The sequence below is a fragment of the Chlamydomonas reinhardtii genome, chromosome 8, assembly GCF_000002595.2.
Source record: "Chlamydomonas reinhardtii strain CC-503 cw92 mt+ chromosome 8, whole genome shotgun sequence".
In the NCBI taxonomy this organism is placed as follows: domain Eukaryota; kingdom Viridiplantae; phylum Chlorophyta; class Chlorophyceae; order Chlamydomonadales; family Chlamydomonadaceae; genus Chlamydomonas; species Chlamydomonas reinhardtii.
In genome coordinates, this window is record NC_057011.1 from 4,210,860 (window position 1) to 4,229,803 (window position 18,944).

General features: G+C 64.0%; 3 protein-coding genes across 3 annotated transcripts; 2 read left to right on the plus strand and 1 right to left on the minus strand.

The window, feature by feature from the left end:
• The first annotated feature begins 70 nt into the window (after positions 1–70).
• CHLRE_08g380452v5 (uncharacterized protein) lies at positions 71–6,121 on the plus strand. The gene is made up of 12 exons (XM_043065252.1): positions 71–536; positions 1,043–1,087; positions 1,359–1,685; positions 1,780–1,892; positions 1,968–2,031; positions 2,111–2,187; positions 2,266–2,334; positions 2,446–2,597; positions 2,681–2,755; positions 2,906–3,106; positions 3,878–3,902; positions 4,090–6,121. The coding sequence occupies exons 1-12, from the start codon at positions 320–322 to the stop codon at positions 4,387–4,389; spliced, it is 1,665 nt and encodes a 554-aa protein (XP_042922253.1). The 5' UTR covers positions 71–319; the 3' UTR covers positions 4,390–6,121.
• Positions 6,122–6,191: 70 nt separating this feature from the next.
• Positions 6,192–9,530, minus strand: CHLRE_08g380500v5 (uncharacterized protein). Its single transcript, XM_043065253.1, has 5 exons — positions 8,847–9,530; positions 7,953–8,511; positions 7,590–7,693; positions 7,192–7,246; positions 6,192–6,929 (listed from the first exon to the last, which is right to left on the minus strand). The coding sequence occupies exons 1-5, from the start codon at positions 9,258–9,260 to the stop codon at positions 6,622–6,624; spliced, it is 1,440 nt and encodes a 479-aa protein (XP_042922254.1). The 5' UTR covers positions 9,261–9,530; the 3' UTR covers positions 6,192–6,621.
• A 230-nt stretch (positions 9,531–9,760) lies between these two features.
• On the plus strand, positions 9,761–18,902 carry CHLRE_08g380550v5 (uncharacterized protein). The gene is made up of 13 exons (XM_043065254.1): positions 9,761–10,284; positions 10,669–10,710; positions 11,196–11,266; positions 11,559–11,633; positions 12,050–12,169; positions 12,459–12,599; positions 13,708–13,729; positions 15,469–15,536; positions 15,961–16,088; positions 16,447–16,593; positions 16,875–16,929; positions 17,359–17,470; positions 17,853–18,902. Exons 1-13 carry the CDS (start codon positions 10,006–10,008, stop codon positions 17,991–17,993), a joined length of 1,401 nt encoding a protein of 466 aa, XP_042922255.1. The 5' UTR covers positions 9,761–10,005; the 3' UTR covers positions 17,994–18,902.
• The last annotated feature ends 42 nt before the right edge of the window (positions 18,903–18,944 follow it).

The window sequence follows — 18,944 nt, forward strand, 5'->3', positions numbered from 1 at the left end:
GGGGTAGGCATAACGGGACGGCGCTCAGCTGTCGCCGAGCTGCCTGGATCGCAATCGCGAAAAATGCCCGCAGCTCTGGCAAGCTTACATGTGTCAACGCAGTAGCACGTGCTAGACATTCATACAGTATGGAAGAGCCTGCACCATGAACTGAAGAACTTCGCAGAACACCCTCGCGACGATGACCAAACGCGTGCGCGACTGCGCTGACATTCAGTCTGAAGTTGACAGGGTCGCCAACGAGATAAATGATGTCGAAATGCAAATGCGCAAGGCAGAAGCCAAAGTGGAGCAGGCAACGCAAGCTAAGGCTGCGGCCATGGCGGAGCTTCGCAAAATAGCCGATGAGCTGAATTGCCCAAACCTCAACGAGCAGGTGCGGGCGGACTGGATAGCAAAGCAGCGTTCGTGCGCCAAGGACTTGGAAGATGCCGAGAGCGAATTGGAGGAGCTGCGCGAGGAGAAGAAGCAGCTGCGCGAGGAGAAGAAGGAACTGCGCGAGGAGAAGAAGCAGCTGCGCGAGGAGAAGCGTGACGGTGAGCGTTGCGGTAGATGCATCGGAGGCCTGTCGGATCGGCTCGGATCATGGGCCGGGGGGAATTGTACGGCAGTACAGGACACTCGCGTGCAACCCATGATCCTTCGCCCCAAGAACGCATCTTGGCCTGCAATCTGGCACACGTTATGCACGCATGGGCGGCAACATACTATATTTAGGGAGGCCAGGAAGGCGGTCTGTAGCGAGTGGGCCCATGCAGCGGGGCCAGCGGCAGTTGGGCGGGGATTGTGCGCGCCCGGCCGGATTTCGCGGGTTTAAAAACGGCGATGGCTTAATACATGTCTCCGTAATGAACTGTGCGAATTTGGAGCGAATAGGCGTGCGGATCATGACACACACGGTCACCGGCATCAAATCGGAGCATGCTCCCCGGTGCACCGGTGAACTTCCTAGCTCCCAGTCGGGCCGTGCTCGCGCGCTTGTAATGTGCAGCGGCATGCAAATCCTGATTTCCACATGTCCCCCGACTACTCCCATGTACAGCCTCGGCGGCGGCCTCGGCTCAGGGCGCGGCGAGCACGGCAGAAGGTGAGTTCGTGTTGTTATGGCTCAGCGGAGCAAAGACACCGGCTTTAGCATCGCGATTGAGCCACCGCGAACAGCGAAGTAGACGGCCACCGTGCGAATCTACCTCGAACGTCTGACCGATGTGTCTATCCTTCAAGCGGTTTTCTGCCCGGGGTAGGTCCGTAGATGGGTTCCCGCGAAGAGCGTGACTAAATAGGCTGGCCATAGTAGGCGGCCCCTGTCCAACTGTCGCGGCCCGCCCTGCGTGTGCATTGTCCATGAACGCGTGCAGACCAAAGCTTCGCGGTGGCGCTAAAGATGCTTGGAGACGACCCTGGGCTACCACCACCGGTAACAGCAACTGATCTTCAGCACTTCCTGCAACAGCGGCTGGGTCGGCCGCTACCCCTGGACCGGACCATTTTCGAATGGATCCGCCGCGATCCCAGCAACCAGCGCGTGCGTGATTTGGTGGAGGCGAGCTCTGAGGCGTACACGTTGTCGGCCACAGTATACACGGCCATAAAATCCGAGCCTCGTAGTGATTCGGAGATAGGGCTTGCTGTAGCTTTGTCTTCGCTCATCGAGGCCATACTCATCAGTCTGCACGCGCTGACAGGTGCGGCATGCATGCCCTGTTGTCGTGTCATGAACACCCCTGCCTTCAGTCCTCAGACCTGGCCATGAACGGAAACCGCCTCGCTCGTTTGCAGGACTGCTGCCTCACCGCTTGGGCTATAACACCTCGGACCGTTCAGGAGTCACGCGCAAGCTCTTGCGCCCGCCGGACTTCTGCTTCTGGGTGGACAACACGCTCGTGTTCATGGTGAGCTGGTGGCTATCTAGGTCAAATATGCGGGACCTACCAAGTGCAACTGATGTGCCTGCGCTCGTGGTGCAGGGGGAGGTCAAGACGAACAGTGGCGATATAGGAGCCGCTGTCCAGGAGCTTGGCACAAAAATGGGTAAGCTGGTATTCGCTGATGATTGCGAAGGATGTCACTTCAGATGCAAGTCGTTGTCTCACGCCGTGCTGTTCAACAGGAGGTGTGTGGTCGCCCATTGCTTTCGGCAAACTTCCGTACCTGCCCTGCTACGCGGCCGCTGGTCCAAAGCTTCAAGTAAGACCTAGATAGCGCGCGCAGCACTTGCAAGTGTAGGCCATCTACTTACGGCAACCGATCTCAATGATTGCCCAGTTCTTCGTCGTGCTCAAAGGCCAGCCTCGTCATCCTGTCCCAATCAGCAAAGCGTTCGATCTGACCGTGGTAAGTGCGTTCCAATCGCTGCATTCGTTTCCAGTGGTCGAACCTTGCCGTGCAAGGGGAGCTAGGCTGGTCGGGCCACCTCGCTTGACGCCCTCTTGCTTTCTCGATTAGATGGCCGACCGCATCGAGGTGGTGCACCACACGGTCAACCTCTTCCGCCTGCTGTGCTGGGGCTTGCGGCCGCTGCTGCCGCCGTACCCTGTGGCCGTTGGCGACGTGCTTGAGCGCTCAAATGGCACCTCAATCACGATCCTCGCAGACCGGTAAGCGTAGCCAGTCCCTGCACAAGCACGCGTTGTGGGGCTTCTTCAAAACAGATCCTGTTTACCGGTGTCCATGATACCAGGGTCATCAAGAAGATCAAGGACTTCGCCAGCAACAACACGGGCGTTGAGTTCGACGACCTGGCCAATGTCTACAGGTGCGCTCTTAGTACTTCAACAAGCACGACCACCAGGGCACGCTAGGCATTCGTACAAGTGCTTGTAATGTCTGCGGGCCCACGTCATCACGATTGTGCTGATGCCCTTCTCCTCTCACACGTCCATGTCCCACTTCGGCGCCCTTGCAGTGACACCTGCCACGCTGAAGGTCTGATCCACGCGGTGGAGGGGCCGACTCTGCACAAGGGCACTTACAAGGTGGCCCTGGGCCCCCTGGGCAGCACCCGCCGTCCCGCGAACGAGGGCGAGCTGCGGCAGGCGATTCAGGCCGTACTGCGCGGCGTCGCTGCACTGCACAAGGCGGGCTACGTGCACCGTGACATTCACTGGTGAGCGAGGTCAAGTCAGCTATGCAGCCGTCTGCTCGGTCCTGAAGCTTTTCACCCCCACACACGCACACCACGCCTTTCCATCACGGCCTGTCACTTTGTAATGCGCTGCACGTTGCGTCCCTATCGCACACGCACACAAAACCCACCCGTGCTGCGTCCAGTGGTTAGTAGTAGTAACATACAGCAGCACGCCCGCCCGCTCGACGCACACGCACGCCGCGCCCTCCCATCACGAGCTGTCACACTCGCACGCGCTGCACCTAGCGTCCCTAGCACACACGCACACTCAACCTGCCAGTGCTGCGTTCAATGGTTAGTAGCAGTGACAGCAGCGGGGGCGCGTGCGCGCATCTTGGTAGCGGAGGGGGCGGGAAAGGCCATGTGGAGGAGGAGAGCGCAGCGCCGCCCAAGAAGCGGGCACAAGCGCGCAGGCTGAGGAGCCGGCTGGCGGTGTCTAGGTAGCGGTCCGCGGTGGGGCTGGCAGGGCATGCGTAGCGGCATGACAAGTAGTGCGGCTGTTGACAACTGTGCTGCATCTGGCTGCGGTTAGCTCTGCTGTGGCATCGCGATTGCTAGGCACCTGGTTTGGCTATGCGTATGTGGAAACTAACCGACCCCGGCTATGTCCGGGCGATGAGGTAGTTCGGCCTCAGACTGATGAGGTAGTTCGGCCTCAGACTGTGGAGGGGCTCAGCCCCTTTTCCCGTGACCGGGGAACACTTGTCACCCCCATCCCGTAATCCGACTTTGTGGCATTGGATCTTGCAGGGACAACGTGCTGTGCATCGGCGAGGTAGGTGTGAAGAGAAGACACGTTTTGGTAGCCAGTGGGGACCTCCGCGAGGCACGTGCTTGCGTGTCAACCGGGTATGCCGGTGCGGCGCCTCCTGCTGCCCTGTGAGCCCATATCCACGTCAAGCCGGCTAGGAACAAGCCGGCATGAGGCGTTAACCAGATTGTATGCCCTGCGCCGCTGCCAGGGCTCGTGGATGCTGTCCGACTTGGAGTCTGTGGCGCGGGCGCCGGTGGTGGCGGCTGGCAAGGGGGGCTTTCGCGCCGCCTGCTGGACCTCCGACACCCTGGACGAGTGCGGCTCGTACACGACTGCGTCGGACGTGCAGCTGGTGGGGCAGCTGATGGACACGTGCAGCATCCTCATGTTGGATGCGCAGTGTCTGGAGCTCAAGGCGCAGCTGACGGCGAGCGCGGCGGCCTCACGCCCATCAGCGGAGCAAGCACTGCGCCATCCCTGGTTCGGTGCCGGCGGGGCGGGGCCTTAAGTGCTGCGGGCGCATGTGGTCAGCAGTTGTTTCTGTGCGTCCATTCGCGTTGTGTGCCCACCGGCAGTGGCGCGGCAGACTACGTGGTGTCCGAGCGTGTGTGCACGTGTAGCTGGGTAGGGTTTTAGGATATATATGTCGAGTGGTAAAAGCTCGTCCCTTGCGTGGACGCCAGCCGCCCTGCGTTTGGGTTATGTGGATGCATATGAGTGCAACCGATGTGCAAAGGCAACATGTTCGGTTGCGCGGTGCACAAAGTGCGAAGCGTTTGCTGACTGCCCCCGTCCGGATGCATCTCCCGCATGGTTCCCTACGGGACGGACACTGAGCACTTGCCTAAGACGCCGCAGTGCGCGACGCCGCACTGGGACTTACCCCATAAGCGTGTTGGTATAAGGGTGGTGATATGTTTATTATTTTATTCGATATAGGAATTGCTGAAGGAGGACTTGCCACGTGACTAATAACGACAAGCCTCTAGGGCTTAACCCCTAGCCTCACGAGCCTCGGCTCGTGAGGGAGCGCACAACATCGTTGTCGACTTTGGCTTTCGTTGCTAACTTTTTGTAGCCTGTTACGGGCTCTATGACTCTGGTTTAGACTTGGTTCAGACTGTGGGCTCGCTAGGCGGGCTCTTGTGGGCGTCTTTTGGCTCGAAGTTCCATGGCGGCCGGCCCGCGGCCTCCGCGGCTGGCCGGGCGGGTTCTTCCTTGTTGCTGCTTCCCGGGTGTCTGTGTGTGCAGGCTGTAGGTGTTGTTGTAGGTGGCCCTCGTGGCCGTCTGTGGCTGGGTGCAAGCTTCGATGGGCAGCTCGCTGGTGGCATGGCGCGCCACTCTTGGTTGCTGGGCAACCTACTGTTCAGCCGGTGCCAGACTGCCGTAAGCTCTGGGCCGTAGGTGCAGTGCCAGACTGCTGCACGCCGGGCTGCCGTGTGGATGCGCATGTTGTCGTCAGAGGTTTGCCGTGTTGTGGTGCCGGTTTTGATGTGCCCCTCGGCGCCTCTCCTCGTGGCACCTGGTCAGCCGTCGTCTCTGCCGGCGGCCTTGCTGGCTCTGCAGATAGTTAGGTTGCGGGTGCCGTTCATAGCATGCCGGTTCAGGGACCGGTAGGCGAGTAGGTTATGCCGGTCGGGTAGTCCAGGGCCCGGGTGTCGGGTTGTGAGTGCCCGGGCGGCTGTTGCCCGGGCGCCCGGGCGGCTGGTGGGCCTGTTCGCCTCCGGGCGCGCGCGTGGCCTGTTTGGTGGGTCGGTCTAGTTCGCTGGTGGGGCGGGTGGAGGGCGGTGTGCCCGTGGCGAGGTGTTATGGTGTGCTGGCGGTTTGGTCAAGTTCTGGCTCGGTTTCCTTTTGTGGTGCCTCGGCACAGACGTTTCCAGATGTGGGCCTTCGGGCCAAGACATTGCGCGTCTCTGACGCCAGCCATCGTCTGCGGACGAGAGAAAATGAGTGGTGCTTGCGTTTGATGGGGATGTCGGCAGACCTCTGGCCTGTCGCGCCTCGTTGTGCGTGGGTGCTGCCGCCAAAAGACCTAAACGAGATGAGGGGTGTTACGTGGCGGTGGGGCTATGGTGGCCTTTGGTTGGCTTGGCTTCGACTCATGTGCGTAACACTATGAAGGTCGGCAGCCAACCAGGGGGCGGGTGTTGTTTCTCTGGGTCGAAGATGGCCCCTCGCGGCGTGGGTACGGCGTGCCCCCGGTTGTCGGGCTGTCCCTTCACTTGTAATCCGCGCTGGAGCCCAACTGTCAACCGTGTGAAACCGTGTTGCGCCCAGAGGCAGCGTATGGAAACCGGGTCAGCCCCATGCATCTCTCTGAGTTTACACGCAGCTCACACACGCAGCTTTCCAAGCGGCGACGCGCACCACTATGCACTCCCACTCGCGCGGTGCGCCAACCGCCAGCCTCCGCCGTGCCCCACCGTGCTCAGACACAGCTTCCCACACACGTGCGCACTCAACTGCCAGCTCCCACTCGCGCGCCTACCGACTAGCACCAACTGCCCGTGTGCGTCACTACAGTCAGGTAGCTTCCGAGCCGGGCCGCCGTACAACTACCTGCTCACACTCGCGCAGCTGCCGACTCGCACTGAAACTCCTGTACGGCTGAGGGGATTGGGGTGCCGTACACGAGTTAGTTGGGGGTTAGTCGGAGCTGTCCGAGAACATGCATTATACTATATTGTTTTACTGCCACTGCCTTCAGGCGCATCTTGAATCATCCATCCCGCAACCACCTCTAGGCCGCGGCCTTTTCTACATAGCTGCCCTCGCCGGCCGGCTCCTGCGCCACTGCCGCCGCGGCCTTGTCCCCGCCACCCACAGCAGTAGCAGCACCAGCGTCATCAGCAGCAGTGGCAGTAGCACCCGCCTCGGTGCCGCCGCCGCCAGCGGCGGCGCCGCCTGCGGTCTCGCCGGGGCGGGTCAGAGGCGGGAAGTCGGACTGGGAGGCGAGCGCCGGCGGCGGGCCGGCGGTGGTGGGCGGCGGGCGAGTGCCTGGGCTGCCCACAGTGGGCTGCGTGGTGGCGCCGGCGGCGGCGGGGGAGCCTGCAGGTGTGTGTGGGTGTGTGTGGGTGCGGATTTGGGGAGGGTGGGAGGTTGCGGGTTGCCCGGACGCCGGTATGTTTGCAGGTCCGGATGAGTGCGACTGGGGGGAGTGGGGAATCATCTGGACTAGGTGGGGGAGGTCCAGGGAGCGGCGCGCAATTGGCACGCAGTGCGTGTCAAACGGCATCACGTGCACACGCATCGAGGCTCAGACCACGAAGCAAGGCCGCACACCGCCGCGTCTGCGTAGGCGCGTGCTCACCTCCGCTGTCGGCGGGCGCAGCGGCGGAGGGCGACTTGCCCGCCAGGACCGCGGCCTGTGCCAGGTGGGAAGATGGGAGCACAAGAACAGTGAGAGCACATGGCTACAGTCATACAAGATTACTACTACGTGTGTGTGTGTGAGTGCGATTGTGTAGTGCGAGTGCCCGGTGTGGCGGTACGTGGGTCGTGCCCGCACGCAGGCCTCGGCGGTCGCCTCCCAGCCACATTCGCAGCTTTCCCGTGGAGGGATAGATGGTGGAAGCGGCTACCCCTCCCCCCTTTCCAGACCAGTCACGGCCCCCCCTCCAACACACACACACACGGCGGGCTTTCGTTTCGTTTTTTAACACACACACACACACACACACACACACGCACACACACACGCACACACACCTCCATGGCGGCGGTGAAGCTGGTGGCGCCGCCGCTGCCGCCGCCGCCGCCCTCGCCCTCGCCCGTGGTCGGGTCAGCAGCGTGGCCGCCGCCTGCTGCTGCAGCTGGGGAGGTGGATGGGAGGTGTAGGAGGTGAGATGCACGTGACAACTGTCACACAATATCATTAAAGATCTTATAATGAACTATCCCGGGGCCGCTGTCAGCAGGGGACCGCTGTCAGGGGACCGCTGTCAAGGTTGGGCTACCTACCGCTTCACTTCTCCGCGGCATATATCCCGTCGAACGTGCGATGCTAATGCATGACAACTAACTCCCTCACTCCATACAAATAACATGTCCACACACACGTCCACGACTTACCCTGGCCCGCGTCCGCCGCCGCCGCCGACGGCTGCGCATCCCCGAAGGAGCGTGCCACGAGGGTCGGGGTGCCCTTAGCAGCGCTGCCTCCGCCAGGGGTGCCCTTAGCCGCGGTACCGCCGCCAGGGGTGCGCTTGCCAGCGCTGCCGCTGCCAGCCGCCGCCGCCGCCTCCAGGGCCGCCGGAGTGCCAATGCCGCCGCCGCCAGTGCCGCTGCTGGGTCCGGGGGTGGCCTTGCCGCCGCCGCCGGTCTTGTTAGGCGTGGAGTAGGCTGTAGCAGCGCCGGCGGCGGCCTTGACCGGGGTGCCGGCGGCGACGGCAGTAGCAGGAGGCTGCTGCAGCTGCTGCTGCTGCTGCTGCAGCTGCTGCTGCTGCTCGGTCGTGGTGTCGGTGGTGCCGGCGGTGGTTCCAATGTACGGCGCGGCGGCAGTAGCATCGGCAGCCTCGGTGGCGGCGCCGTTGTCGTCGTCGGCGGCAGTGGTGCCGGCGGCGGCAGTAGCAGCCTTGGATGGCGTGCCGCCGCCGGCGGTGGCGGTGTCGATGGTGGTGGGCGGGGGGGCCTGCGCGTCAGGCGGCATGCAGTAGCAGTGGCAGCAGCAGTAGCAGTAGCAGTAGCAGAAGCAGTTAGCAGTCAGGGCAATGGGGGCAGTCGCCAAGGCCCCAGGGCCGCCAGGGGCGGCGGCCTCCCCTGCTACAGCTAGCCACTCGGACGACCCCTGCGCTACACACACACACAACAGGTTGCTGCCAGAGGCGGCGACGGGTTGACTGTGTGCCATCCACTGGCGGCTGCTCGGCAGGCCCCCGCCGCCCGCGTGCCCGCCCGGCTCCCTCCGCCGGTCGAAGCACCCCGCCCCGCCCACCCCTCTGCCACCTCGCCAGCAGCGCGCCTCACCGCCGCTGTCTCCTCCACCTCCATGGGCACTGCCGTCGTGTCCTCTCCACCGCCGCCACCGCCGCCGCCGCCCACATCGCCGCCGCCGCCAGCCGCCGCCGCCTGGGCGCCCGCCTTCAGCACCGCCGGCAGATCCGCCGCCGCCGCCGCCTCCTTGCCGCTGCCGCCGCCGCCGCCAGCCGCCACCCCCACATCCTTCGCGCCGCCTTGGTCGCCGCCCTGGTCAGCATCCTTCGCCTGCTGCTGCTGCTGCTGCTGCGGCTGCTGCGGCTTGACTTCGCCGTCGTGCAGTCGCTTGAGGCCGGAGGCGGTTCGCTCCAGTGCCACGGTGGGGCCAGCCGGGCCCTGGTCCGTCATTTTCACGTCGCCCACCGCCGTGTCACCGCCGCCGCCCGGCTCCGTCGCAGACGACATGTATGGCTGGCTTATAACTGCTGCTGCTGTTGCTTCTGGAGCTAGCTAGAAAGCCAGCTTGCGGGGTAGCTAGCTGTTCAGTTCGCTAGTCCGGCGCTGGGTTTCGGCTTGAGCTGTCGCTGTTGGGCTCCAGATGCCGCAATGCGAGGGGCGAAACGAGGCCGGGCGAGAAGGAAAGCGAAAGCGAAAGCGCACGAGCACAGCAATAAAGGTGCGCGGGAAAATTGACCCGCCGCCGATGCGTGTTGCGCTTTGGTAGCGGCTGAGGTCGATATCCTATGCTATCTGCTGATGCCAGAAAGCAGCTCAGGACGCGGGCGTCTGGGGAAGGACGGCAGGAGAGCCGCCGCCGCCCTTACTTGGCGCCACACATGATGCTGCGCATGGGCGATCGAGCGTGGGGTCCCGCGGGTCTTTGCCTTGGCGGCGTTCCCCGCGCCCTCACCCGAATGCTTCGGATAAAACATTACAACACATACAGCATACATATAAATCTAGAACCTGCATTGGTGTAACCTAGCACGCACATTGCCACGGCTGCGGTGGCACTGCTTTTACCGCTGCTGCCCCCAACTTCATCGCCTCTGCTGTAGCCGCGCATTGCACCACGCACTAGCTAACCCATACATCGAACACAGCAGCACCACCATTTGTAGCAACGCCACCATTTATTGCAGCAGTACCAACAGCAGTCGCAGCAGCAGCACCACCTGCACCACACCCCCGCAGCACCACTACCGCCGCCATGGCCAGCGCTGCAAGCCCGCCCGCCTCCTTCAACCTCCCCGCCTCCGGCACCACCACCACCACCACCACCGGCAGTAGCACCGGCACCGCCTACACCGCCCTCGGCAGTAGCATCGCCGACCTGACCCAATGGCTGCTGTCGCTGCCCGCGGGCGTGGCTCGCGCCCTGCTGTCGCCCGGCAGTGGGGAGGGGCTGCTGGGGCTGCTGCCGGGGTGGGCGCGGCAGCTGCTGCCGGGGTGGGACCCGGACCGCGACATGACAGACATGTTTGGCAAGGTGCGTGGGCGGGGGGGGGAGGGCGGGGGGGGGGTTAACTTTGAACCAATCCCGTAGGGAAACAGTCGCGCTGCAAGGAGAAACTGGATGGGGGGGGCTAGGATTGAAGTGCGAGGCGTGGGGGTGGGGTGTGTGTGGATGGGCGCATATGTGGGATGGAGGGGGCAAGTTCTCCGTTCCCCCGGCCGTGCAAACTGCCATGGCACCACGCGCACAGGCTCCACCCGCGCTACACATGCACACGCACGCAATCGCATGCACAGTGTCGCTGTCTTTGCGCTTGTGGGTCCTTGTGCGGTTTGCATGCCACACATACGCATGCACAACAAACACACAAACACACGCCTCCTACAAAATCTGTCAATCTCTCGCCCACTCGCGCAGGTGGTCATGATCACGGGCGCCAACAGTGGCATTGGCTTCCAGGTGTGTGTGTGTGTGTGTGTGTGTGTGTGTGTGTGTGTGTGTGTGTGTGTGTGTGTGTGTGGTTGGGGAGCCGGGGATCTGGGGGTGGCAGGGTGTGTTTTTGTGTTTTGGGTGAAATCCGCGTGCGTGTTTAGACACGGTGCGTGCGTGCTACAGCAAGCGAAGCGAATGGACTGTCGGCACGTGGCAGCAGGAGCAGGGCTTGGTCACAGAGGCCCAGCAGGGCAGTCGTTGATGCGCCTGGGGGAACGAGCTTGGGGTTTGGCAGGTGTGGGGTATTAGCTGGAGCCTGGAGGGGTAACCCACACCTGCCACGCCTCCTCGCCGCCTCCACACACGCACATGCCCCCCCGCCTACTCCGTCCTTCCCTGCCTCCCACCTCTTGGCGGCCCCCCTCTACTATGCTCCGCTCGTTCTAGCTGGTTTTGGTTTAGTTTGGGCTGGTATTTACATACACACCCCCTACACACGCACCCACGCACAGGCCACGCGGCTACTGGCCCGCAACAACGCACACGTGGTGATGGTGGTGCGGGACGAGGACAAGGGGCGCAAGTGGGTGACGGGGAGGGGGTGGGGAGGGAGGGGGAGGGGAGGGAGGGGGTGGGGGCCGAGGGGGCGGGGAGAGGGAGGCGGGGTGGGTAGGCTGAGCAACGATGATGGAGAGAAGTCAGGGCAAGAGGAACGATGAGGAGCTGAGAGGGACAGTCAGCAGCAGCAGCAGTCCCGCAAAACGATCGTCCACGTGTGAAACTGCAGCAGCTGCTTTGCCTGCAGGCCAGGCAAACGCACCCGCCCACCTCACCCCACCCATAAAACTGAACCAACCCAAAACTTCCACGCACAGGGCTGCTGAGGACATCAAACGCGACATCCCGCACGCTAAGCTGACGTTGATGCAGGCAGACATGGCCAGCCTCAGGTGGGTGCGTGTGTGTGTGTGTGTTTGTGTGTGTGTGGGTGTGTGGGTGGGTGGGTGCGTGTGGGGGGTGGGGGGTGGGGGGTCGGGGAGGGCGCAAGAACTAACAGGTGAGCGCGGAAGTGAGAGAAGGTGTACTACGTATACACGGACAGCGGTGCTGCACAAACGACACACACGAGTACCGGCGGTCTGTACTGCGTGGCTGCGTGCCTGCTTGATTCACGGCGCCGACGACTGCCGACGACTGCCCCTGTGCCTGGGCGGGCGCAGACAAGGTTTCATTTCTCATGTTTCATGTTTTACACCTCAACCGCCCAACCGCCCCCCCCCCCTTCCCTTCCCCCCCTCCCCGCCCCTCCCTTCCCGCCCCTCCCTCCCCCCCCCTGCCCTTACACACCCCCGCCCCCCACACACAGCTCCGTCAAGCGGCTGGCTGAGGAGTTCACCGCCACCGGCTCGCCGCTGCACGTGCTGGTCAACAACGCGGGGGGGATGGCGCCCGGGCCCTTCGCAGTCACGGCCGACGGCTTCGAGACGTGGGTGCCCGTGGCAGGGGGGGGCAAGGGGGGGCGGCGGGGTGGCGGGGTGGCGGTGGCGGGGTGGCGGTGGCGGTGGCGGAGCGGTGGCGGGGTGGCGGGCCATGTCGGTGATGGCTGAGAGGCGGTGGGGACTTGGTGCCGCGTGAGTACGGTACGTGACCTTCACAGATGGCCTCCCACTCTCCAATTCCCATGCCTCCTGCGGCCCTCTTTCCCCCTTCCCCGTCCTGCGCCCCTCCCCATCTCCCCTCCCCCCTGTGTGCCTCCCCCCTGTGTGCGCACGCAGCACCCTGGCCACCCACTACTACGCCCCGCTGTACCTGACGCTGCTGCTGCTGCCGCGCCTGCGCGCCTCCGCCCCCTCCCGCGTGGTCAACGTGGCCAGCTTCGGGGAGGCGTTCGGCCGCGTGCACTGGGACGACCTGAGGTGGGGGGTGGGGGAGGAGGGCGGAGGACGGTGGGGGAGGGGAGGAAAGGGGAGGGGAGGAAAGGGGAGGGGAGGGGAGGAAAGGGGAGGGGAGGAAAGGGGAGGGGAGGAAAGGGCCCGAAGGGGGGAAGTAAAGGGGAAGATGTTTTGAGGCTAGGGCGGGGGAGTGTGGTGTCTATCAAGGACGGCAGGGGTGGGGGAGAGGGGAGCCGCATGGGGGATGGGTGGGGAGCAGGGAGGAAGTGGCCGCCACCCCGCCACCCGCCGCCTCAGGCCCTTAGCTACAGCACGTGCACCGCCCGGAGGCCACAACGCCCGCCCCCATACCTCCATACCAGGCCGCAGACACAGACAGCGCCAAACCCCGTTGCGCGCCACACGGGCCACGCGGCTGAGCGCTGCGCCTCTCCCCACGGCAGCCGCCGGCAGCCCCCCCCCCTATTCCCCCCCACTGGGTAATTGCGTTGGGTTTGCTTTAGTTTGGGCTGGTATCTGCAACCCCCCTAAACCCTGTCTCATCTCACACCCCCCTTGGCAGCGCCCAGCATCCCGTGGCACGCCGCAGCAGGGGTGCCATTAGGTTCGGCTGAACCCCGTGTGCTCATCTCCCGGCATAGCCACCTCGCATGTGCGTACCGATACTGAACGCTTTTGAGTGTGACAGCATGTTTAGGTCGTTGCGGCATGGAAATTGCGCACCTCCGGCCAACGCGCGAGTGCGGCATAACACCAGCACCACCACCCTTGGTCTTGGGTTGTCTTATGCGGGTTAGGCATTTCTGGCACCCACTCGAGGCCGAGTGGCCTAATGGATAAGGCGTCACCCTCCGATTCTAGACGATGCAGGTGAAGATTGCGGGTTCGAGTCCCGCCTTGGTCGTAGCCGTTTTGCCCATGCATCAAACACAGCAGCCGTACGGCATGGCTTGCTGTGTTGAAGACACACACGGGGCACACGGATTGCTGCCCGAATGGGGAGCTGGGGGCGGGCTCACACGGGAACACACACCGACACATGCCACAGCAGCGTGTTACCCGGGGGGACTGGGGAGTGGCTGCGTGTTGGCTGTGGCGGGCGTGGCGATGCACGTGCCTTTCCGGTAGGCAGGTTGTGGGACGTGCAGCAACAGGTAGGGAGCAGGGACGGCGGCCGCGGGTTGAGCGGCGGTTGCGGCACCGCAATGTGTGTGTTGGGGCCCGCGTTCGCAGCCTGTCCGGGCATTGCGCCCCGCACCCAGCGCCGCATGTGCATTCGCTCAGCCCCCTAGCACTCGCATCCGCCCTAGCTCGTCTCTGCCACGCCGTCTTCAGACCACGGCCGTGCGTAGGCCGCACGCAGCGCCAGGGGGCGCGCACGGTGGGGGTGGGGGCAGGAGGGGGCAGGCCACACAGGGGGGCTTGCAGGGGGAACCACCATGCACACGACCAGTGACTGGCATATCTAGGGTCATTCATAGCCGTGCCAGTGTCGTTCGCCATTTGGTTATCGCGCTTCTGGGACTAGGCCGAAAGCCGTCGTGAGGGGGATCTAATGCACACCAGCTCCCGCGCAGGGGCATTGTCGCGGGCCGGTATATGCGTATAGCTAAACACATGTACATGATTTGCGCATACTGCTACTGCATCACGTCTCGGCGACATGTTCGTCGCCGACTCGCCGCCACATGCACGAAATGGCGCCGACACCAAGACGCAGTAACCTCCTCAGGGCGGGTTCAGCTGTCGAGCGTAATCAGCATAGTAGTCAACACAGAACATGCAATAGTAAATGGACTCAATGGGCGGTCCGCATGCGCATGCATGAAACCCTAGTCTCGCTCAGACCGCCTCGGCGTCAGCGGCCCGCCCCGCACGCGTATACCCCGCGCGCTGCCGTTCCGTCCATGGGCCCATGACGCAACCACCCGTGACTCCATTATATTGCCAACATGCGCCATAACCCATCCAAACGACCCCACTGGGCACTGGGCTCGCCAGAGCTCACCAAGGGAGGCTGCTTTCTGAGCCGTACCGTCCGCAAGCGGGTCCCACTCCAGGAAAAAGCGTGTCCCCAGGGAGGCGCCCACGGGATGGCACCAAAACCCCTTGGTAGATTGTCCTTCAAGGAAGCCGCCACGTCTACGGACTCATCTCGTCTATGGCTTGCTGATGCTTGAAGGACAATCTATCAGGGGGGTTTCACCGCGTGCCGTCCGGGGGGTGCGTTTCCCCAGCCAAACCCGCACGCCGAGGAGGCCAGGAGACGTCGCCCCGAGAAAAATGCAGAGCGGGATACAGACTCCGCCACTTAATGTATATGTTACATGCAATCTGTTGGAGCAATAGCGCTTGACAGCAGGCTAAAACGTGCTCGTCGAGGCTCAAGTCGCGAAATTGACCGAAGCCAACATCCTACATAGGCGTTGTTTTCGGGCTTTATCGATTGCCGTCAACACAGATATATGCATAGGTGTAGTTAGGCTACTGTCTGGCCTGGTATGGCGTGTCCTGGCGAACGCGACATTTAGATGTTCGAGGTCGGCCCCGGCTCGATTCAATGCCCCCGGGTTACTCTAATGACCTTATATGTGATATAAGATGCTATAGGAAAGGTATTGGGCTGGGGACACGACCGGCCCGCAGGGCCGTGCGCGAGTGGGACCCGCTTGACCGTCCGTGCTGGCCTGCTCCCGGCAAGGGTCGCACACATACTCCAAACGTTCAGCGGGACCTAACCAACCTGCCTAAACACTGTCCCATCGCACGCATACTCCAAACGTACAGCGCGGCCCCGCGTGGCTTGAGCGCGCCAGGTCTGCCCGCCGGGCCCAGCGCTGCACTTCAGAGCATTTACGCCGGTGTGTGAGCGCTGTGGTCCAACCGGCCACAGCGCCACCGGAGCTCTGTGCGCCCGCAGCTCTTTGAGGACGCGAGTACTCGAGGGCTCAGTGCCAAACGGCAAGCAGGGGGCTGGCTTACCTTGTAGCGCTGGGCATGCCGTGCGGACCCGGAGCGGTGTGTGTTTGCGTGTAGGTGTGCGAGCCCATCCGGGAGCAGGAAGGGCCGCGCACGGCATGAAAGAGGCCCGGGACCGGGCTTGAGGTCTCGCCACACTGGTGTGCCATGAACACCTTCGGTCCCTCCCCAGCCTCCACTTCAGTGCGCCTTGGCGCGTTCCAACTGCTCACCAAAACCTACAACCCCGCCACCAGCGGCCTGCCGCACCCCCTCCACGGCTCCACGCGCACCCGAACAGACATGTACGGCATGCACACAGTGTCCCCCCTTTCTCCTTCTCCTGTCCTCACATCCAACGACAACCCCCTCCTCCCTTCATACTTTCCACATACACACACACACACACGCCTCACCACCCCTTCAGGGGCGTGGACCTGCGCACCAGCGGCCTGCCCGCCTACGCCGCCTCCAAGCTCTACCTGCTCATGGCCAGTCGCGACCTCAACCGCCGGCTGAGGGGCACGGGCGTGGACGTGTTCCCGGTGCACCCGGGTGAGGAGGGAGGGAGGGAGGTAACGTTGAACCAATCCCGTAAGGAAACAGTCGCGCGGCAAGGAGAACTGCAGCTGCATAAGCGAGTCGTTGTACATCACGGCAGGAGGGAGGGAGAGAGAGAGGGTGGGGTGGGGTGGGGTGTAGTTAATTCCAATCAAGAGGGGCAAACGTCTTGTGCGGATGAGGGGCAAAGGTAGGAGGGGAGATGGAGAGGAGCCGGAGTGAAGCGGGACGCGCCCGGCTGACCCCTTCCCCATCTCCTTCACCTACCCCATTCCCCCGTCTCCTCCCCCCCCTCCTAGTTCGGGCTGGCATTTACAACCCGCCCCCCCCCCCCCACCTGCCACTGCCCCAGGCCTCGTGTCCACGCCCGGCGAGGCCAAGTCCGACAAGTCCTACCCCGTGTCCGTGCTGGCGTTTGTCGGCTCGCGGCTGCACGGCCAGTCGGAGCTGCGCGGTGCACTGGCGCCGCTGTTCGCAGCCACCGAGCCGCGGCTGCAGGGTGGGTGCGGAGGAGGCGGTGGCAGGGTGCGGAGTGGGTGGTGCGGAATGGGTGGGGGAGGAGGGAGGGTGCGGAGTGGTTGCGCAGGGGAAGGAGGGCGTGCAAGGATGCGGGTTGCGGACTGGGGACTAGCGCTCAGTCAACTGCGGGTTTCCGCGCGGCCCACAGGACACGCCTTCCCTTCTGCACCACCTGCTATCCCTCCTCCTCCGCCACCGCCATGTCCTCTGCCTCCTCGCCGCAACCTTCAACCCCGCCTCTACCCCACACCACCCCCACAGGCCGCGGCGGCACCTACATCGGCCCCAACAGCTTCGGACTGCAGCTCTTCGGCTGGTGAGGGGCAGGGCGGGGCAAGGCGGGGCGGGGCGGGGCGGGGCGGGGCGGGGCGGGGCGGGGCGGGGCGGGGCGGGGCGGGGCGGGGCGGGACGGGGGGTGGTGCGGGGGAGGGTGCGGGGGTGCAGGGCGGGGCGGATATGTCCGCGTTCACATTCCACAAACTCTTTCCTTGCGCTTTTACGTCGCACACCACGAGCCACGCGAGTACGGTATCCACCATTCCACCCCTTCTATGTGTGCTCCTCCGACACGACGCAACACGCCGCCCCCACACCCTGCGACCCCATACCCTCCGCACCCGAACCCTGCACCGCCGCCCCCAAACCCTCCGCACCCGAACCCTGCACCGCCGCGCCCTGCACCCCCGCCCCCACACCCTGCACCGCCGCGCCCTGCACCCCCGCCCCCCCCCACACACCCACACAGGGGCGGCAGCAACACGGTGGCCCGCAGCCCGGTCAACTGGGCGGCTCGCGACGCGGCCGAGTGCCGGCGGCTGTACGACCAGACCCGCGCCGTGCTGGACAGCGCCACGGTGGTGAGGGGAGGGGGTGGTTGGGGGGTTGGGGGGTTGGGGGCTGGTTGGGTGGTTGGGGGGCTGGGGGCTGGGGGCTGGGGGTTGGGGGCTGGGGATTTTGGGGTGGTAGTGAGGGGTGGCTAACAAGGGGCCGGCGCGAAGGACGAGGGGTGGGTGGGCAGGGGCGAAAGCGGGTGGAGCGGGTATCCGGACAGGTGAGGGTCGAGACGCGCAAGTGCCGCCCCGCAGCCTTGCGCCGTACCGCGCCCTGCGTCGCCTGCACCCGTGTGCTCCCCTTGCTCCTGCCGGGCCTGGCACCCTCCTGCGGCTCAACCGGCCTCACCACCTATGTGCACCACTGCGCCCCCATGCAAATGCCACTGCTGCTGATGCGGCTGTGCAGGCGGCGGGCCTGGGTGCCGTGCCGGTCACACACTTTGTGGACGCGCAGCAGCAGGCCGCGGCCAAAGCCCTGGCGCCCGAGGGCGGCGGACAGCACCCGAAGCACCAGCCGCCGCCGGGCTCCGCGATGCCCCTGCTGTGAGGGCCCCGGCGGCTGGTGGGTGCTCCTGCGTGGCGCGGTGCCGGCGGCGGGAGGCAGGTGGTGGCAGGCGGAGGCGGTAGTGGGCGGCGCAGGAGGCGGACGCAGGCGGCGGAGGCTGCAGGCAGGAGGTGGTGGCGGCGGCGTTAGGCAGCAGAAGGCGGTGGCAAGAGTTGGCCGGCGGCAATAGGTTGTAGTGGGCGCCAGCGGCAGCAGCCTGCTGCAGGAGTGGGCTGCTGTCGTGGGGCGTCGCTCAACTCGCATTGCTCTTGGAAGCAGGAAAGCAGGGAAATGTCTGTTGGAAGTGAGTGAATGAGGTAGTCCTTCGGCGGCACATGTCCGGGCCGAAATTTACAGCAGGTTGGTGTGTTGTTGGTTGGGACTTGGGAGACGGCGATGCGCAACCGTTGCGGTTGAGTTGGCGGACTCCCGGCTCCGCTTCCGCTTCCGCTTCCGCTTCGCCCAGTAGTTTCGCCCGCAGCAACTACTGGTATGCGTAGACAAGACGAGCCCTTGCTTGGTTGGAGTATTAATTGGCTTGAGTTGATCAGTTGCATACCGTTGCGGTCGAGCAGCGATTTGGGTGACGGTCGTTCGTGGGTGGCTGAAGGGCAGGAATTGCGGCGTGGCGTGCCTTCCCCCGCCGTGCGCAATGGCAACAAGCAGTACCATACACATATATGTAGCGCTCCAGAAACGTACCTGACCAGCATATCATGCATTGAACGTGCGAGATAGCCTGGGCGTGGCGGTGCCGTGGCATGACTCGAGCCGGAGTGTTGCACCGTGTAGGGCGCGGGGTGACTAGGCATTTCCGTTGGGGTTCCGGAGTTCCACGCGCCGACATGGCACACGGTCTCAACGGCGCACGAGCTGGGCTAAAAGGCCGTCGAAAAATGGGATAAAATTTCATGCAACCCTTACGGCCAACTGGGCTTCCAAAGCGCGCCTGTG

Bases quoted from the DNA above. Each gene is read 5' to 3' on its own strand.
- CHLRE_08g380452v5 (XM_043065252.1), top strand. From the start codon at position 320: ATGGCGGAGCTTCGCAAAATAGCCGATGAGCTGAATTGCCCAAACCTC. The intron at 3,107-3,877 runs GTGAGCGAGGTC...TGGATCTTGCAG, and splicing joins GTGCACCGTGACATTCACTG to GGACAACGTGCTGTGCATCG. The intron at 3,903-4,089 runs GTAGGTGTGAAG...CGCCGCTGCCAG, and splicing joins ACGTGCTGTGCATCGGCGAG to GGCTCGTGGATGCTGTCCGA.
- CHLRE_08g380500v5 (XM_043065253.1), bottom strand. From the start codon at position 9,260: ATGTCGTCTGCGACGGAGCCGGGCGGCGGCGGTGACACGGCGGTGGGC. The intron at 8,512-8,846 runs GTGAGGCGCGCT...CCTGACGCGCAG, and splicing joins AGGTGGAGGAGACAGCGGCG to GCCCCCCCGCCCACCACCAT. The intron at 6,930-7,191 runs GTGAGCACGCGC...ACACACCTGCAG, and splicing joins TGCGCCCGCCGACAGCGGAG to GCTCCCCCGCCGCCGCCGGC.
- CHLRE_08g380550v5 (XM_043065254.1), top strand. From the start codon at position 10,006: ATGGCCAGCGCTGCAAGCCCGCCCGCCTCCTTCAACCTCCCCGCCTCC. The intron at 13,730-15,468 runs GTAGGGAGCAGG...AACCGGCCACAG, and splicing joins TGTGGGACGTGCAGCAACAG to CGCCACCGGAGCTCTGTGCG. The intron at 16,930-17,358 runs GTGAGGGGCAGG...ACACCCACACAG, and splicing joins GGACTGCAGCTCTTCGGCTG to GGGCGGCAGCAACACGGTGG.